This window comes from Puma concolor, chromosome E2 (genome assembly GCF_028749965.1).
Source record: "Puma concolor isolate L17-30 chromosome E2, mPumCon1.1.hap2, whole genome shotgun sequence".
Lineage (NCBI taxonomy): Eukaryota > Metazoa > Chordata > Mammalia > Carnivora > Felidae > Puma > Puma concolor.
In genome coordinates, this window is record NC_141681.1 from 61456964 (window position 1) to 61471333 (window position 14370).

At 48.0% G+C, this 14370-nt stretch overlaps 1 protein-coding gene and 1 long non-coding RNA gene across 8 annotated transcripts; both read right to left on the reverse strand.

Annotated features, from left to right (window-relative positions):
* Nucleotides 1–2389: 2389 nt before the first annotated feature.
* Nucleotides 2390–4049, reverse strand: LOC147573894 (uncharacterized). Its single transcript, XR_015245109.1, has 2 exons — nt 3476–4049; nt 2390–3098 (listed from the first exon to the last, which is right to left on the reverse strand). It is a non-coding gene; the product is annotated as an uncharacterized LOC147573894 (long non-coding RNA).
* A 1305-nt stretch (nt 4050–5354) lies between these two features.
* Nucleotides 5355–10129, reverse strand: ZNF772 (zinc finger protein 772). 7 transcript variants are annotated; one of them, XM_086690839.1, is made up of 5 exons: nt 9897–10129; nt 9250–9288; nt 7775–7895; nt 7310–7417; nt 5355–6717 (listed from the first exon to the last, which is right to left on the reverse strand). In XM_086690839.1, exons 1-5 carry the CDS (start codon nt 9972–9974, stop codon nt 5573–5575), a joined length of 1491 nt encoding a protein of 496 aa, XP_086546965.1. In that variant the 5' UTR covers nt 9975–10129; the 3' UTR covers nt 5355–5572. The 7 variants fall into 7 exon arrangements, with proteins under 7 accessions (XP_086546965.1, XP_025770283.2, XP_086546967.1 ...); XM_025914498.2 differs by having other exon boundaries at nt 7775–7901; XM_086690841.1 differs by having other exon boundaries at nt 7775–7901; nt 10087–10115.
* Between the last annotated feature and the right edge of the window lie 4241 nt (nt 10130–14370).

Here is a 14370-nt window from a genome sequence, read left to right on the forward strand (position 1 = left end):
GAGGGGCTCGAACCCGTGCACTATGATACCATGACCTGAGCGGAAGTCCCACACTCAACCTACTGAGCCACCCAGGCGCCCAGGGTTTCTTCTTAATTTGCTTTTACTCCTACACACCTTCCTCTGTATTTCTTGTAAAGTAGGTATTTGTGAGATGGGTATTTCAGGTCTACGCCAGGTGGACAGCTGTGCAATGTGACACTCCTGGAGATACATGGAGTGTGACACATGTGAGATTAGGACACCCCTCAGCAGAACCCGGAAGCCCCTACATACATCCCAGGGACCCTGTATGACCAGCGAGGCGTGCTGGTGCCCTTCAACAAGCCACACACGCATTATACCGTGCCCTGGCAGAAAACAGGTGCAATAGACAAGGGACACACAGCCGGCTTGTGGAGCTTGCACCAGGGGCTTGTGCCCCAGAGGGCGGTGCCAACGCACCCTCGCAGATATGAGGACACGAATGCACAAATACTCTGGGGAGACTTATGAGACAGCCATGGCACAGGGACACCCAAAAGCCTGGTATGCAGATACACACGCACAATCACACAATCCCCATGGGCTGAGGGTGACAAGGTGATTTCCACCTGGCTTGGAGAGAGTCCCCCGTCCCCCCCATCCTGGTCCCATCCCCGCAGGTTTGATGATGCTTTGCTGCTGGTCAGAACTGGGAGCTGGAGGCACACCTTGACACAACGTGGAGACTCACCCAGGTTTGAATCCTGAATGTAAACACGGAAAGATACATGATGGGAGCAAATCAGCCCAAGCGCAGGTGGCAGAAAACCTAACTTGGAAATGCTGCCAAGAAGGCCCAGGAGTCAGTGTGAAGCTGGCAGGGGGCAGGGGTAGAGCGAGGGGCGGGGGGTGGTTACAGACTGCTGGAGGGGTCAGCGTGCCTGAGTTGGCTTCAGGGATAGTGGACCTAGAGTGGTTTGGGGAGGGGGCCATTTTGGTGGGTGCTTAGCTATGGTTTGGGTGATTTGCATTTCCCCCAAAGTCTTGGGGAGAACCCTGTAGTTCCAGCCGTGCAGGCAAGTCTGGATTCTTTCCTCCTCCTGGTGTTTCTCAGGTGCTTTACTCCTGAGTACACGGGGGCTTCTAAGTCAACCTCAGCAGTTTTCCAGCTGCCAAATCACAGCTACAACCACCACAATGAAACACATAGCTGAGCAAGGTTCCCAATAAACTCAAAAAACAGACATGGAGAAGAAATCTCATTGCTTAATTTCATAAATTTTTTTGTGAAGTGTTGTAAAGCTCCTGGAACTCTCACAGGCAAACCACTATGCGTGGCCACAGCTAAGCGTGGGCTTCCCAGGTACCACCATACACTTATTCTCAAGATGCTATCATTGGGGTGCTTCGAAAGTCCTCCTGGGGAGCCTGGGGGGGGGGCTCAGTTAAGCATCCGACTCTTGACTTCGGCTCAACTCATGATCTGGTGGTTTGTGGGTTCAGGCCCGAGTCTAGCTCTGTGCTGACAGCTCAGAGCCTGGAGCCTGCTTTAGATTCTGTCTCCCTCTCTCTCTGCCCCTCCCCCATTCATGCTCTCCCTCAAAAATAAAGTAAAACATTAGAAAATATTTTTTAAAAAGGAAAAATCTTTAAAAAAAAAAAAAAAAAGACCCCCGTCCTTTCTCCCCATCAAGCACTGTGTTCTGGAGAGCGGGAGGATGTGGACAGAGCTCTGGGTCCTACATTGCCTGGGGAAGGGGTCATCGTTAAGTGTGGTAAATATACATGAAGACACAGGGGCACGATGAAACAATTCTGCTGCAAAGTAGTGTTCCCTGGTGTCTGAGAGCTTTGATCCTGGAGGGAGAGAGGGGAATTTGGACACTTTTAAGCACTGCTGATAATTGGGGGTGGGTGGGTGCCATGAACTCTTAGTTGTGCTTCAAAAAAAAATAAAGATTGCTACAAATTCAAGTACCCCAGGTGCATTCAGCCCTCAGTCAGCCTTTCCAGTATCTTCCTAATTCTCAGTGATGAGGGTCTGAGAAACCACAGGGGCTCTTCCCAACTGTCCCTCTCAATCAGCTTGGAGAAACCCCTCTCCAGGTTGGAAATGAAGCTCTGCCAATGACATGAGCTAGATTTGCAGCGTTTGGACCCACTGTTACAAAGCAGTCCTTGCGTCAGAATACTAGAGCGGCTCAAGCAGTAGGCGTCTCTACTAAACTCCAATTGGTCCCTGGGTCTGAACCTATTCCCTTTTGTCTAGGCCCTTTGAGATACTCACTCTTTTTCTCCTTACTCTGCCCCTATTCATTTATTGGGTTGAGATTTCTTAGAGAAGAATCATGCCAGACTTTCTCCCAAAAAGGGGTGAATCATTCTAGAATTTTACAGCAATAATCACAAGAGCCAACCAGGGGAATTAAGAGACCATGTGACATCTTTTATTCGTTGTCTCTGACAGCACTATAGCAGACTATGGAGAGCTAATCGTTTTGTTCCTATTGTATCAGCTACCATCCTCTTTACGGGCAAGATCCTCAACTGATATTGGCAAAATCCACTAAGCTTGAGCCCACGCAACTTCGTGATCTCAGCAGGCGGAAGATCTCTTCCTCCCCTGGCAACAACCCAGCCAATGAGAGATGGCAACAGCTCAGCCAGTGAGAAGCCACTATACTTACAACTTGCAGTTTACTCCAATGGTCTTTCAGTGTATAAAAGCTCTTCCCAACTTCCCCTTTCCTCAATAAAAAAAAGCATTTCTCATCTCTGTTCTCTAGACTTGCCCATGGTTTTGCTGAAACTTGCTCGTCCTGGATTGCAATTCTGAGCTATTCCTAAATAAACCCATTTTCTGCTGGTAAAATAACTAGAAGTTTTATTTTTAAGGTTAACATAGGAGTAAGACAGGTGGCATCACTTAAGATTCTATAGGTACTAAAATAATGAGAATAGTTTGAAAGGTTTGACTACTTGAATAAACTGAATTCCTTGAATGACACAAATCACTAATGCTCACTCTAGGGGCAAAAAGGTAACGTCTATAGATCTATATCCACTATGAAAATTAAATTTGTAGTTGTAAATCTTCCCATAAACTCCAGGCCCAGTTAATTCTCTGGTGAATTCTACAAAAGAAAGAAACAATACCAATTCTTCAAAAACTGTTCCAGAAAATTAAAAATCAGGGAATACTTAACCAACTTAATGTGTAAAGGCAGCATTATGGTGATACCAACTAAACCCAGGCATTAGGGAAAATTAGAGACTAACATCCCTCATGAGCATAGATGCAAAAATCCTTATGAAGAGAAACACAACAAATAAATGCAACGATACATAAAAAGAATACATTGTGACCAAATGGGGCTCACTGCAGAAATGTAAAGTGGGTTCAGCTTTTGAAAATTAGTCAATGTAATTAATCATTAAAAGACTAAAAATGTAAAGAAAAAAAAAACTATGATTGTGGTAACCAACATACAAGAGACTCTGAAATCCCTACCTCCTTGTATTCTGTCAAGGGGCCCCCTTCTACTTATACCAGGATTAGTCTGTGTTACCTATAGAATAAGTCATTTCCTGAAAAAGAAAAAAATTACTTCTAGAAAAAGACTAATGAACGACAAAAATAATTATGCAGAGTTAAATAAAGCCATATACACAAGAGCACATATTAAAGTGTTACCTGTAGATGTATATTTTTCCATATAAAATCCTAGGAAATAAAATCTGCATTGACAGAAAGCAAGATGGGTGGTTGCCTAGGAATGGGTAAGGAGGAGAGGGATTGGAGGGCAAATCAGAAAACTTTGCTTTCACAGGTGCAAACATGTTATCAAAACTAACCGAATTGTAGGGGCGCCTGGGTGGCGCAGTCGGTTAAGCGTCCGACTTCAGCCAGGTCACGATCTCGCGGTCCGTGAGTTTGAGCCCCCCGTCAGGCTCTGGGCTGATGGCTCGGAGCCTGGAGCCTGTTTCCGATTCTCTGTCTCCCTCTCTCTCTGCCCCTCCCCCGTTCATGCTCTGTCTCTCTCTGTCCCAAAAATAAACGTTGAAAAAAAAAATTAAAAAAAAAAAAAAAACTAACCGAATTGTATACTATAAATAAGTACAGTTTATTGCAGAAAATGTAGGTTGCTGACAGTGACAGTAGCCGTAAGAGACACAAATACGGGAATCCTGAGAATTTCCATAAGCCCTCATACCGAAGCCACAGTGATGGAAACATGTGGATATACCTTTACAAGAGTCACATTCCCTACAGTTTGCTCCCAATTCCCTATTAATCAGTGTCCCCGTACCAATCAGGATTCCTACCTAGTCTTTTTAGGGGACAGGGACATCTTCCTACGAATAGTAGATTTCAGGGCCATTCGCAGGTCTCAAGGGGCCAAGTTCTCCTCAAGAAAATATGGGAACATGAAACATCCCTCTGGAACAAGGGAATCAATTCAAACTGCTCCCAGAACACCAGAGACTGTCACAACAACTGCCCACTACTCGGGGTGACCTTGACCACACAAATAATCTTGGAATACAGGCCAAAATATTAGACCCACCAAGATCAGTATTCTTTCATAGACAGCCTTGAGCAGTGATGCAAGTTAGACTAAAACTAAAACGAGAGCTGTTCTTTGCCATTCTGCTACCACCACTGAGACACAACATTTGGAGTTCTCACAAAACCTGTTCCTCCCTTCATGCCGGCAGAGCCCAATCCTGTTCTCAGCACAACCCACAGAGTGAACAGAGTCCCCAAGACTAAAGGTAGTTGGAAAACTAAGGTATTGCTTGCAAAAACAGAACAGTGTGAGGCAGGCAATTCCCAAAGTAGGTGACTTGGAGACTGGATAAATTCATCGTTAAGTGCAAAATGGGACTCGGGGCGCCTGGGTGGTGCAGTCGGTTGAGCGTCCGACTTCAGCCAGGTCACGATCTTGCGGTCCGTGGGTTCGAGCCCCGCGTCAGGCTCTGGGCTGATGGCTCAGAGCCTGGAGCCTGTTTCCGATTCTCTGTCTCCCTCTCTCTGACCCTCCCCCGTTCATGCTCTGTCTCTCCCTGTCCCAAAAATAAATAAACGTTGAAAAAAAAAATTAAAAAAAAAAAATGGGACTAACAAAGTCCATGAAAAATGGAAACCTTCTCTGCAAACAGCCAGCAGAACAAAGCCTGCAAGCTTATGACCAAAACTGAGTCATATCCTTGCTTAAACCAGCTGATGGAGGCAAAGGCAGGAAGGAGTGAGGATTTTTAATGGGCTCTACTACTGATGATTCCCTCTAGGAAAGGGAGGAGCAGCAGAGATCTGCCTATTAGAGCACGTCGGGGTGACTTGTGCAATGTGGGACTCTGCCCTTCCATACATGGCTGGTTTTTCTTCACAGACACTGGTGGCCACAGAATTCTGGCAAAGGTCCTGGGCATGTTATAAAGTACAACACTGCACCAGAAAGCTTCTGACTCAACCTCCCCAGGGTGGATGTTTAAACGTATGAGGTTCAACTTCCAGCTGATGGCTACTCACAGAAGGCTAAACTCAGAGCTTCTCTTTAGTGTCAGTTGCTATGTTGCACAAGGAAACGGTATACTCCCTACTATACTAAGGCCTTTCTCCAGTGTGAACTTTCCAATGTCGGATGAGGGAAGCTCTTTGCCTGAAGGCCTTCCCGCACTCACTGCACTTATATGGCCTTTCTCCAGTGTGAATTCTATGATGCTGAACAAGTACATGTTTGTGGCTAAAGGCTTTTCCACAGTCGCTGCACACATAGGGCTTTTCACCATTGTGAACTCTCTGGTGCGCAATAAGGTCAGAGCTCTGGCTAAAGAACTTCCCACAGGCAATGCACTCATAGGGCCTTGCCCCAGTATGGACGCTCCAGTGTTTAATGAGTCTGTATTTGTGACCAAAGTATTTCCCACATTCGCTGCACTCGTAAGGCCTTTCTCCAGTGTGAATGCTCTCATGCTGAACAAGTGTGGATTTGTGGCTGTAGGCTTTCCCACACTCGCTGCACTTGTAAGGCCTTGCTCCAGTGTGGACTCTCTGGTGTACAATAAGGTTGGAGCTATGATTGAAAACTTTCCCACATATGCCACACTCATATGGCATTTCTCCAGTGTGGATTCTCTGGTGCTGAGCAAGTATGGGTTTGCGGCTGAAGGTTTTCCCACATTCGCTGCACTCATAAGGCCTTTCTCCAGTGTGGACTCTCTGATGCTGGACAAGTGAGTCTTTGCGGCTGAAGACCTTCCCACATTCGCTGCACTCGTAATGCCTTTGTCCACTGTGAAAGGCCTCCACACATTTGGCGTTACTGTTTGGCTTCCAATTGCTATGAGGGGCACGGTGCTGGAAAATGCTTGAGCTAGTTGGGAAGTCCTTATAACCCTTCCCGGTCATAAAAGGCATCTCCAATGGTTCGACAGGGCAGCTGTTCACAAGCAAGGTGCCGCCCTCGTTCCCTCTGAAGGGTTCCCCTCCACTGTGCTGCTTCTGGTGCTGAAGGTTTGTACTGAACCAGAACTGTTTCCCACATGCCCCACATGTGTATGATTTCTGCCCAGGGTGTGTTCCCTGGGGCTCAGCCAAGTGCAAAATGTCTTTCAAGAGTGGGCCACATGTCTCACAGGGGTGGGCCTTCTGGGTAGAAGGGCCTGCCTTGGAAGTCCTGACCTGTGACACACCCACAGAAATGTTCTGCTCAAAAGCTGTCTCCTCGTCCTCCGTTCCATGCCAAGAACCTGAAAGCAGACAAATGCTGGTGAAGTGCAAACGGACACTGATGGGAAGGGCAGCCTCATTACAAATGTGTGTCTAACGGAAATAAGATCAAGGTCATAGGACTGCTGTCAGAACAAGAGGCCCAAGCTCCAGACGAATAAAGAGCTGCTAACCAGTAGTTAGCATCTAAAGATCATAGGATGGAAGAGGCCTTGGCTGGGACAGAACACAAATGTAGGGTACAAGCCAGGAAGAGCATTTCAGGGTTTCAGTGAGGCTTTGGCTGCTGGGGACAGTGAGAGTTGTGTAGAAGGTATGTCTACTGAATAGCTACCACTGAACACCTGATATTTAAGGACTGTTTGGCGTATGTGCATATCTCATAACCACTAAGTATAGGCCAACGTTGGGGAGCAGTGCAGAGGAACAGGTGAGATATGGAGACAGAGGTGGTGAACAGACAGAGGTCAAAGTTCAGAGCATAAGACAAGTGTGCACGTGGGAAACCAAAGACAGAAAGAAACAAACGTGGGAAGAGAGGGTAGGGAGTGACCAGAACCCAGCCCTGACACCACATCCTTCCCCGCTCCCACTCCCCAGGGCCACACCCACCCTGAGCCTCTCTGGTCCTGGCTGGAGTAACGTCTGCCCAGTCAGATACCCAGGGCTTGCCGCCCAGCTCCAGTGAGGCAACCCCGAGGGACATGGAAGATTCATATCCTAAGAAGAAGATGAGACAGGTAAATGGCCAGCACTGGTCTGGGTAACCCACCACTCAGAGAAGAAAACTAAATATTATAAAAATAACCTCAAAGTAGGGTCTTACTAAGAATAGCTCAATGGGCTCGGCTAGTAGTGACCACACTGGTCCCTGCAGTTCCTGGCCCAGGCAGACTACTGGAAACATCAGCTAGAGGAAGCAGGTAGAAACTAGAACACAGGGGTGCTTGGATCTGGAGAGGGGTACTCAGTCAGAGAGAGGACAATCTCTGATACAGGAAGAGCTAGACGCCCTTGGGGAACAGGGGAGCGGCAGAGCCCAGTCCAGAACACTAGGGTGGGTGTAGGGGACCTTACCCAGCGAGGCCGTAAGTGCCAAGTTCTCCAGCATCACATCGCGGTACAGGAGCCTCTGAGCCTCATCAAGGAGCCCCCACTCCTCCCGGGAGAAGTACACGGCCACGTCCTCAAAGTTCACCTGCCCCTGCCACAATGGCGAAAGCCAAGTCCATGAGCAGCCTCTCTCCCGAGGACACGCACCTAGGCCCCCACAGATCTCCCCGCCAAGTTCCTTCCTACCTAATTCCTCAACTCAGAGGAAGTAACGGGGACTGGGTGCCAAAGGTGCCTGCTCTCTCCTAAAGTCCCTTTGATTACTGTGTCCACCCAGGGCAGCAACAGGCAGGTGGTCAGAGAGGCACCACTGAAGCTCTGGGCCTGGTCTGTGGAGCTGCAGTCCCCTCCCCCACCTCCCGCCAGCTAGTTCTCCGGTGGCTGCTACCATCATGCTACCGGACAACCAAAGCTGGACTCACCTTTGTCCTCTAAGTCCCCAGTACCAGGGCCCAGGAGCCAGCGGTTCACACTCCTTTCCATATGCACACTATTCATAGGGTCTCTCACAACTCTGGCCCCCCACCCAGACACTGGCCTCCACCATTACTTTCCTGGCTCGCTAACCACACTGTTGTGCAAATTCCTCCTCTCAAGCCCACCTACACACCCGCTTCTATTCCTTAGATGTCTCCAGCCTCACGCCCTCCACCGAAGTCCAGTCCTGTCTTCAGCAGCTCACCTGACACCTCCACTCAGTGTTCTCTGGCACACGTTAAGACTCGTCGCCAGGCCACAAATAAAATCCTGAAATCTGATCTGAGTTACGTCTATCACTGACATGCCCATCTTGGCTGATGGAACATCTACCCTTCCAGGTGATAAGACCTAAAGCCTCAGGGTTCTCTCTCTCACTTCAAAAAATCTGATCCAATACTTCTCCCGTCTACACAGCTCCCCTGTGGCCCATCCATTACTACCACTCACCTAGAATGCTGAAGCGCCCTCCTCCCTGGTCTCCTCGTGGCTACCACAGCTCCCTGAACCCTCACCACACACAGTCTGTTCTCCACCTGGCATCCAGAGGGGGCCTGCTAAAACCTGGATCAGATCACCTCCCTCCTCTGCCCCTACCCCACGGCTACACAACCCTCAGAATGGAGGCCCAGCCTGTCAGCGGGCCATCTCAGACCGGACTCCTGCCCACCTGCTCCTGATTCCTACCGCACGTGGTGGAGACCTGCGGTTTCTTGAAACCTTTAATCTCAGTCTCTCCTCCCTGTTGGTTTCCGGTACCTGGAACAATGTTTTAACAGTCACTCAATATAGGAACCCTCCCATATAACCCGTGGCCTGGACCTATAACTCTGGGCTGAGGATTTCTCCAGGGTCCTCAGACTCATGCGCTGGGGCAGTGTAAGCAAAGTGTCGTAGGACACCACAATCCTGGAGATCATGTGGATGGGGTGGGATCCAGAGCACAGACACCCTTCCCTCACCTGCACAGGGTCCATAATTACTTCTGAGTTCGTGGGAACCTGTGGAAAGAGGAGGCTGTGAGAGACAAGAAACCACGAAGGAGCCCCAAAAGCTCACGGCTCCCCCCTACTCCTGCCCCAACACAAAAACCTGGGGCTGACTGTCCACCCTCTGTGCCTCAGTCTTTAGGGCCACCTAACAGCTGTGTAAACTCGGACTAGGTCTGTCTGTCTGTGCCTCACTGTCCTCATCATCTCCTGACCTCCACCCCAAGTTTGTTCCATAATCAGTCTATGAAATACTTTGAAAACCTTCAGATCGCGTCCCTCCCGTTAGAACCTTCCATGGCTCCCGGGGCGCTCAGAATGAAGGCACAGCCCCTCTGAATGTCGCTGCAAGTGTAACTCCTCACACTCCCTGACCCTTTCACAAACCAACGGCCCCAGGTATCCCGCAGCCTCCGGCTGTCGCTCCTCCGAGCCTTCGCACATGCTGGGCCCTCCCTGCATCGTCCTTCCACACCCCAAACACCGGCTGTCAGAAACGGGACCCAACCGCCCCTGCTGTCTGGACACAGGGGCCTAACCTGCAGGGACCTGAAGCAGCCCTCATTCGAGCTCGGGTTCAGAAAGGGAAGTCGGGGAGGGCCCGAGAGCGCAGCACCCACCTGCCCCTCGTCCGTCAGTGGGGCCGCCTCCACCCGAACCGGCGGACCCGAGAAGGCGCAGGGAGAGGAGAGGGTCATTAACGATCGGCGGGTGCGAGGACGCGACCCTCAGGCCCGCCTCAGCTCAGGGGAGACAACGCCTCCTCCAGTGTTTTCCCTCTCGGGTCACCTCTCTGCGAGATGGACCAACCTGGTGGGTTAATCCAAAAGCAAACAAAATGTCCGCTCTGGAAGGGAACGGAAGTCCCACCCTGACGTCTCCCGCACCAACGGAAACGCCACTTTCCCAGGCATTCATTGGCCCGGCACCACGGAGGCTCCTGGGTAACGTAGTTTCAGTTTCGGCAGCAGCTACACTGGAAAGGAGCATCCGCGCCGCCTCCAAAGCAGAAGCCTCCATAGAGCTGGTGGCGCCTAGAAATTGCGTCATGTTGAGGACTGGGCAGAGCTTCGCTTTCCCTTAAAGGAGCCGTTACCATATTTCCCATCAGTGTAGTCTGCCACACGTTTGGAGATATTCTCTTTAGGCATAGAATGCTCACCCAAAACTCAGATGGACACCTTGTATGCTAATGTCACTCATATTTTTAGAGCTGGAAGCTAACACTTGTAGCCTGCAGTTCTAGAGTTAGTTTTGTGAGACCCAGCATTTTGGGTCAGAAACAAGAGAAGGAAAGACTCGAGACAGGGCCAGGATGTGCAACAGGCAGAGGGATATTGGGCGCCGCTGAAGCACTCGGGGAATATTTGTGTCTCTGGTTGCCTCAGAAATCATTCCTCCTGCCTGTATAGTCAGTGATTGTGTCGAACACAGGTCTAATACTTTTTTTTTTTTTTTTACAAGATATTTCTTACTCTGTATACAGAGATGTATTCAATTCCATTTTGGTATCTTACAAATGTCTGAGAGAAAGGCGATTTAGCAAATGTCATTGGCAGTTAGGAGGGCAAGAAGAACAGCTTCTGTGCGTAGGAATTAGCCACAGAACTAAATTTGTATAGGGACACCTGGGTGGCTCAGTCGGTTAAGCGTCCGTCAGACTTCAGCTCAGGTCATGATCTCACGGTTTGTGAGTTCGAGCCCTGCTTCAGGCTCTGTGCTGACAGTTCGGAGCCTGGAGCCTGCTTCGGATTCTGTGTCTCCCCCTCTCTGTGCCCCCCCCCCCCCCCCGCTCACATTCTGTGTCTCTCTGTATCTCAATAATAAATAAATGTTAAATTTGGATACACAGTAAAAAATGTCGTTTAAGTGAGTGTGACATAAGAATATTTGAGGCCCAAAGTGATTCATGTAATGGAAAACAAACCCACAGGCAATAAATTTCTAAACAAAATATTCAAGTCCGAAAAAGCTTGATCTCAGATGAAACGTCTGCAATGAGAGAAGGAACAAGGATCGAGAGAGATGTGCATCTTTTGATTAAAACAAACGTTCAGGGGCGCCTGGGTGGCTCAGTTGGTGAAGCGGTCGACTTGGGCTCAGGTCATGACCTCGCGGTCCATGAGTTCGAGCGCCGCGTCGGGCTCTGTGCTGATGGCTCGGAGCCTGGAGCCTGTTTCGGATTCTGTGTCTCCCTCTCTCTGACCCTCCCCTGTTCATGCTCTGTCTCTCCCTGTCTCAAAAATAAAAATAAAACGTTAAAAAAATTAAAAAAAATAAAACAAATGTTCATTATCTATGCAAAATGTGAACCTATCCCCCTGTGGGGTTAAAATGATGGAATTCCCATGCATTCCTCCAGATACTCACTGAGAGAAGGCTATTTGCTTAATGTTCTAAATCCCTTATATTTCTAAATGGGAAGAAAATGCATTTGTAATTCTGTTAACTTTAAAAATAGAAGCTGCCAGTTATTTTACCAGCAAAAGATGGGCTGATTTGGGAAAAGAGAATTCCAATCCAGGACAAATAAGCTGCAGTAAAACTGTAGGTGAGTCTGGGGAACAAAGGAGAGACACAATTTCACAGGGCGAAAAGAGGAAAGTTGGGAAGGCTGTTATGAACTACAAGTCCATTGGGGTAAACTGGGATTAATAGTGTGGCACCTTTATTGGCTGAGCTGTTGCCTGAGGGGATGAGAAAAGTATCTCTACCTTTAGTTGGAGTAGTAGAGTATCAACATGCAAGGTCTAGTCCAGGTAAGGTCAAGTCCATCTCTTCCTTTTGGGTCTGCAATTGACTACAAGTGAGAGAGAGAGTGAGAGCTCCCCCTGTGGAAACCTCTTGACTCCTTTTAGTGAGGTTTCCCATTAACTATTTTTCACAACTCAAATGTATTAATGTATCAAATAGATATTTGTGATTTTTAGCTTAAATATGATAAATAGGATCAGAGCATATATTTTTTTAGGCTAGAAGAGGAAAAATTTGGAATATAACTTGTTGACCAAGAAAGAAGTCACTGACAATGAAAAACAACAGAGTCTTATTTGGCAATTAGAATTGCAATTCAGGAGACACAGATTCAGGTAGAAACGTGGATAGTGTTCTGAGGAAGACAAGGAAGTGGGCAGAGTTATAGAGAAAAGTTCAAGAGGAGGCACCTGGTGGCTCAGTCAGTTAAGCATCCCACTTGAGCTCAGGTCATGATCTCATGGTTTTTGAACTCGAGACCCATGTTGAGCTCTGCACTGACAGCTCAGAACCTGGAGCCTGCTTGGATTCTGTGTCTCCCTCTCTCTCTGTCTCTCTCAACAATAAATAAATATTTAAAAAACATTTAAAAAAGATAAAAGTTCGGGGCGCCTGGGTGGCGCAGTCGGTTAAGCGTCCGACTTCAGCCAGGTCACGATCTCGCGGTCCGTGAGTTCGAGCCCCGCGTCAGGCTCTGGGCGGATGGCTCGGAGCCTGGAGCCTGTTTCCGATTCTGTGTCTCCCTCTCTCTCTGCCCCTCCCCCGTTCATGCTCTGTCTCTCTCTGTTCCAAAAATAAATAAAAAACGTTGAAAAAAAATATTAAAAAACCCATAAAAGTTCAAGAGTATAGTTCCCATTTCCCTCCTGCATATCTTATGTCCCAGTGATTGGCTTTGCTGCGCATCAGGTAAACAGATTTGGATTCGGTCCCACCCCAAAGTCCTGCCCAGCCTACCTGAGGTCGACCAGGACATGTAGCCTATGTTCTCTGCTGTACTGTTCTCCTTGAGGGGAGCGGAGACCTCTTTCTCCTTTTCAAAGTAAACAAAACATTGACAGCTTTCAGGAATGGGACTGTAGATTTCACCCAGAAGGAGTAGCAGCTGTTGAGTCCTACTGACTATATCCCAGAGTCCGCTAAAGTTATTCAAACTATCCAATCCAAGCTTTGCTCAGTGTACCTACCCTGCCTGGCTTGTCCTTCCCATGAGAACCCCAGTAAAGACTCTGGGCCATCTTTCACCTCTCCTTCTCTGCCTCCTGATCCACCCTGGTGCTTCTCCATGTGGCCTTACATTGCATGGCATGCCTCTTATTTCTAAGGATTGGAGTGATGGCTTCTTCCTTTCTGAAAATAATTTCTGTGTCTGTATGTCTTACCACAGCTAATTAGAACTAATCCCAGTTACGTTTGGAGACAGTAGATAATCATTTTACCTAAACTAAATGATTAAATTGCCTGTTCTGTCCTCACTGATCCAGTGATCAAATTCCACATCCTTGTGTGGCTGTTTCAGGCTATTGAGATCATCCATTTGTTTATTCCTGTGACAAAATTAAACTATCTACATAACCTTTTCTCTTTCTTTACTTTAAAAACTGCTATACATTCAGTTGACTGTTAATAAGAGATGTACAAATTGTGCTTTTTCTTTTCTTTTCTTTTCTTTTTAGGGAGCAGGGAGAGGGGCAGAGGGGGAGACAATCTTAAGCACACTCCATGTTGAGTGGGAGCTCGATGTGGGGCTCGATCCCATGACCTTGGCATCATCACCTGAGCCAAAATCAAGAGTTGGACAGTCAACCCTCAACAGACTGAGCCACCCAGGTGCCCTTCATGCTTTCTTTTTTAAGTTTATTTATTTATTTTTGAGACAGAGAGAGTGTGTGTGTGAGAGAGAGCCACGGAGGGGCAGAGAAAGAGGGAGAATCCCAAGCAGGCTCCATGCTGTTAGCACAGAGCCCAACGTGGGGTTTGATCTCACAAACCATGAGATCATGACCTGAGCCAAGACCAAGAGTTGGATGCTTCATGGACTGAGTCACCCAGGAGCCCCGTGTCTTTTCTTTCAGAAAGACCACACCTATAAAACTATCACCCAATGTAAAACAGAATATATGTTTCCTAGGCACTCCTTGTCCCTTGCTCCTTTTACATGACCCTGAGGCTCCCTAGAGTTCATCTGACATTTTGATCATCATGCTATTGATATCTTTATAGTTTACCACTTATGTATATTTCCCTAAATGATAGTCTAGAGTCACATGCCACATTGTGGCCTGATTTAATAACTAGTGCCACTTGAGTCTCTATCATTTCCTGTTCTCAACTCCGATA

What these genes read in the sequence shown, in the direction of transcription:
- ZNF772 (XM_025914498.2), bottom strand. Translation starts at nt 9,974, where the DNA reads ATGACCCTCTCCTCTCCCTGCGCCTTCTCGGGTCCGCCGGTTCGGGTG. An exon ending in GGCACTTACGGCCTCGCTGG is followed by an intron (nt 7,418 to 7,774) that starts GTAAGGTCCCCT and finishes TCTTCTTCTTAG; the next exon opens with GATATGAATCTTCCATGTCC. An exon ending in CAGGACCAGAGAGGCTCAGG is followed by an intron (nt 6,718 to 7,309) that starts GTGGGTGTGGCC and finishes GTCTGCTTTCAG; the next exon opens with GTTCTTGGCATGGAACGGAG.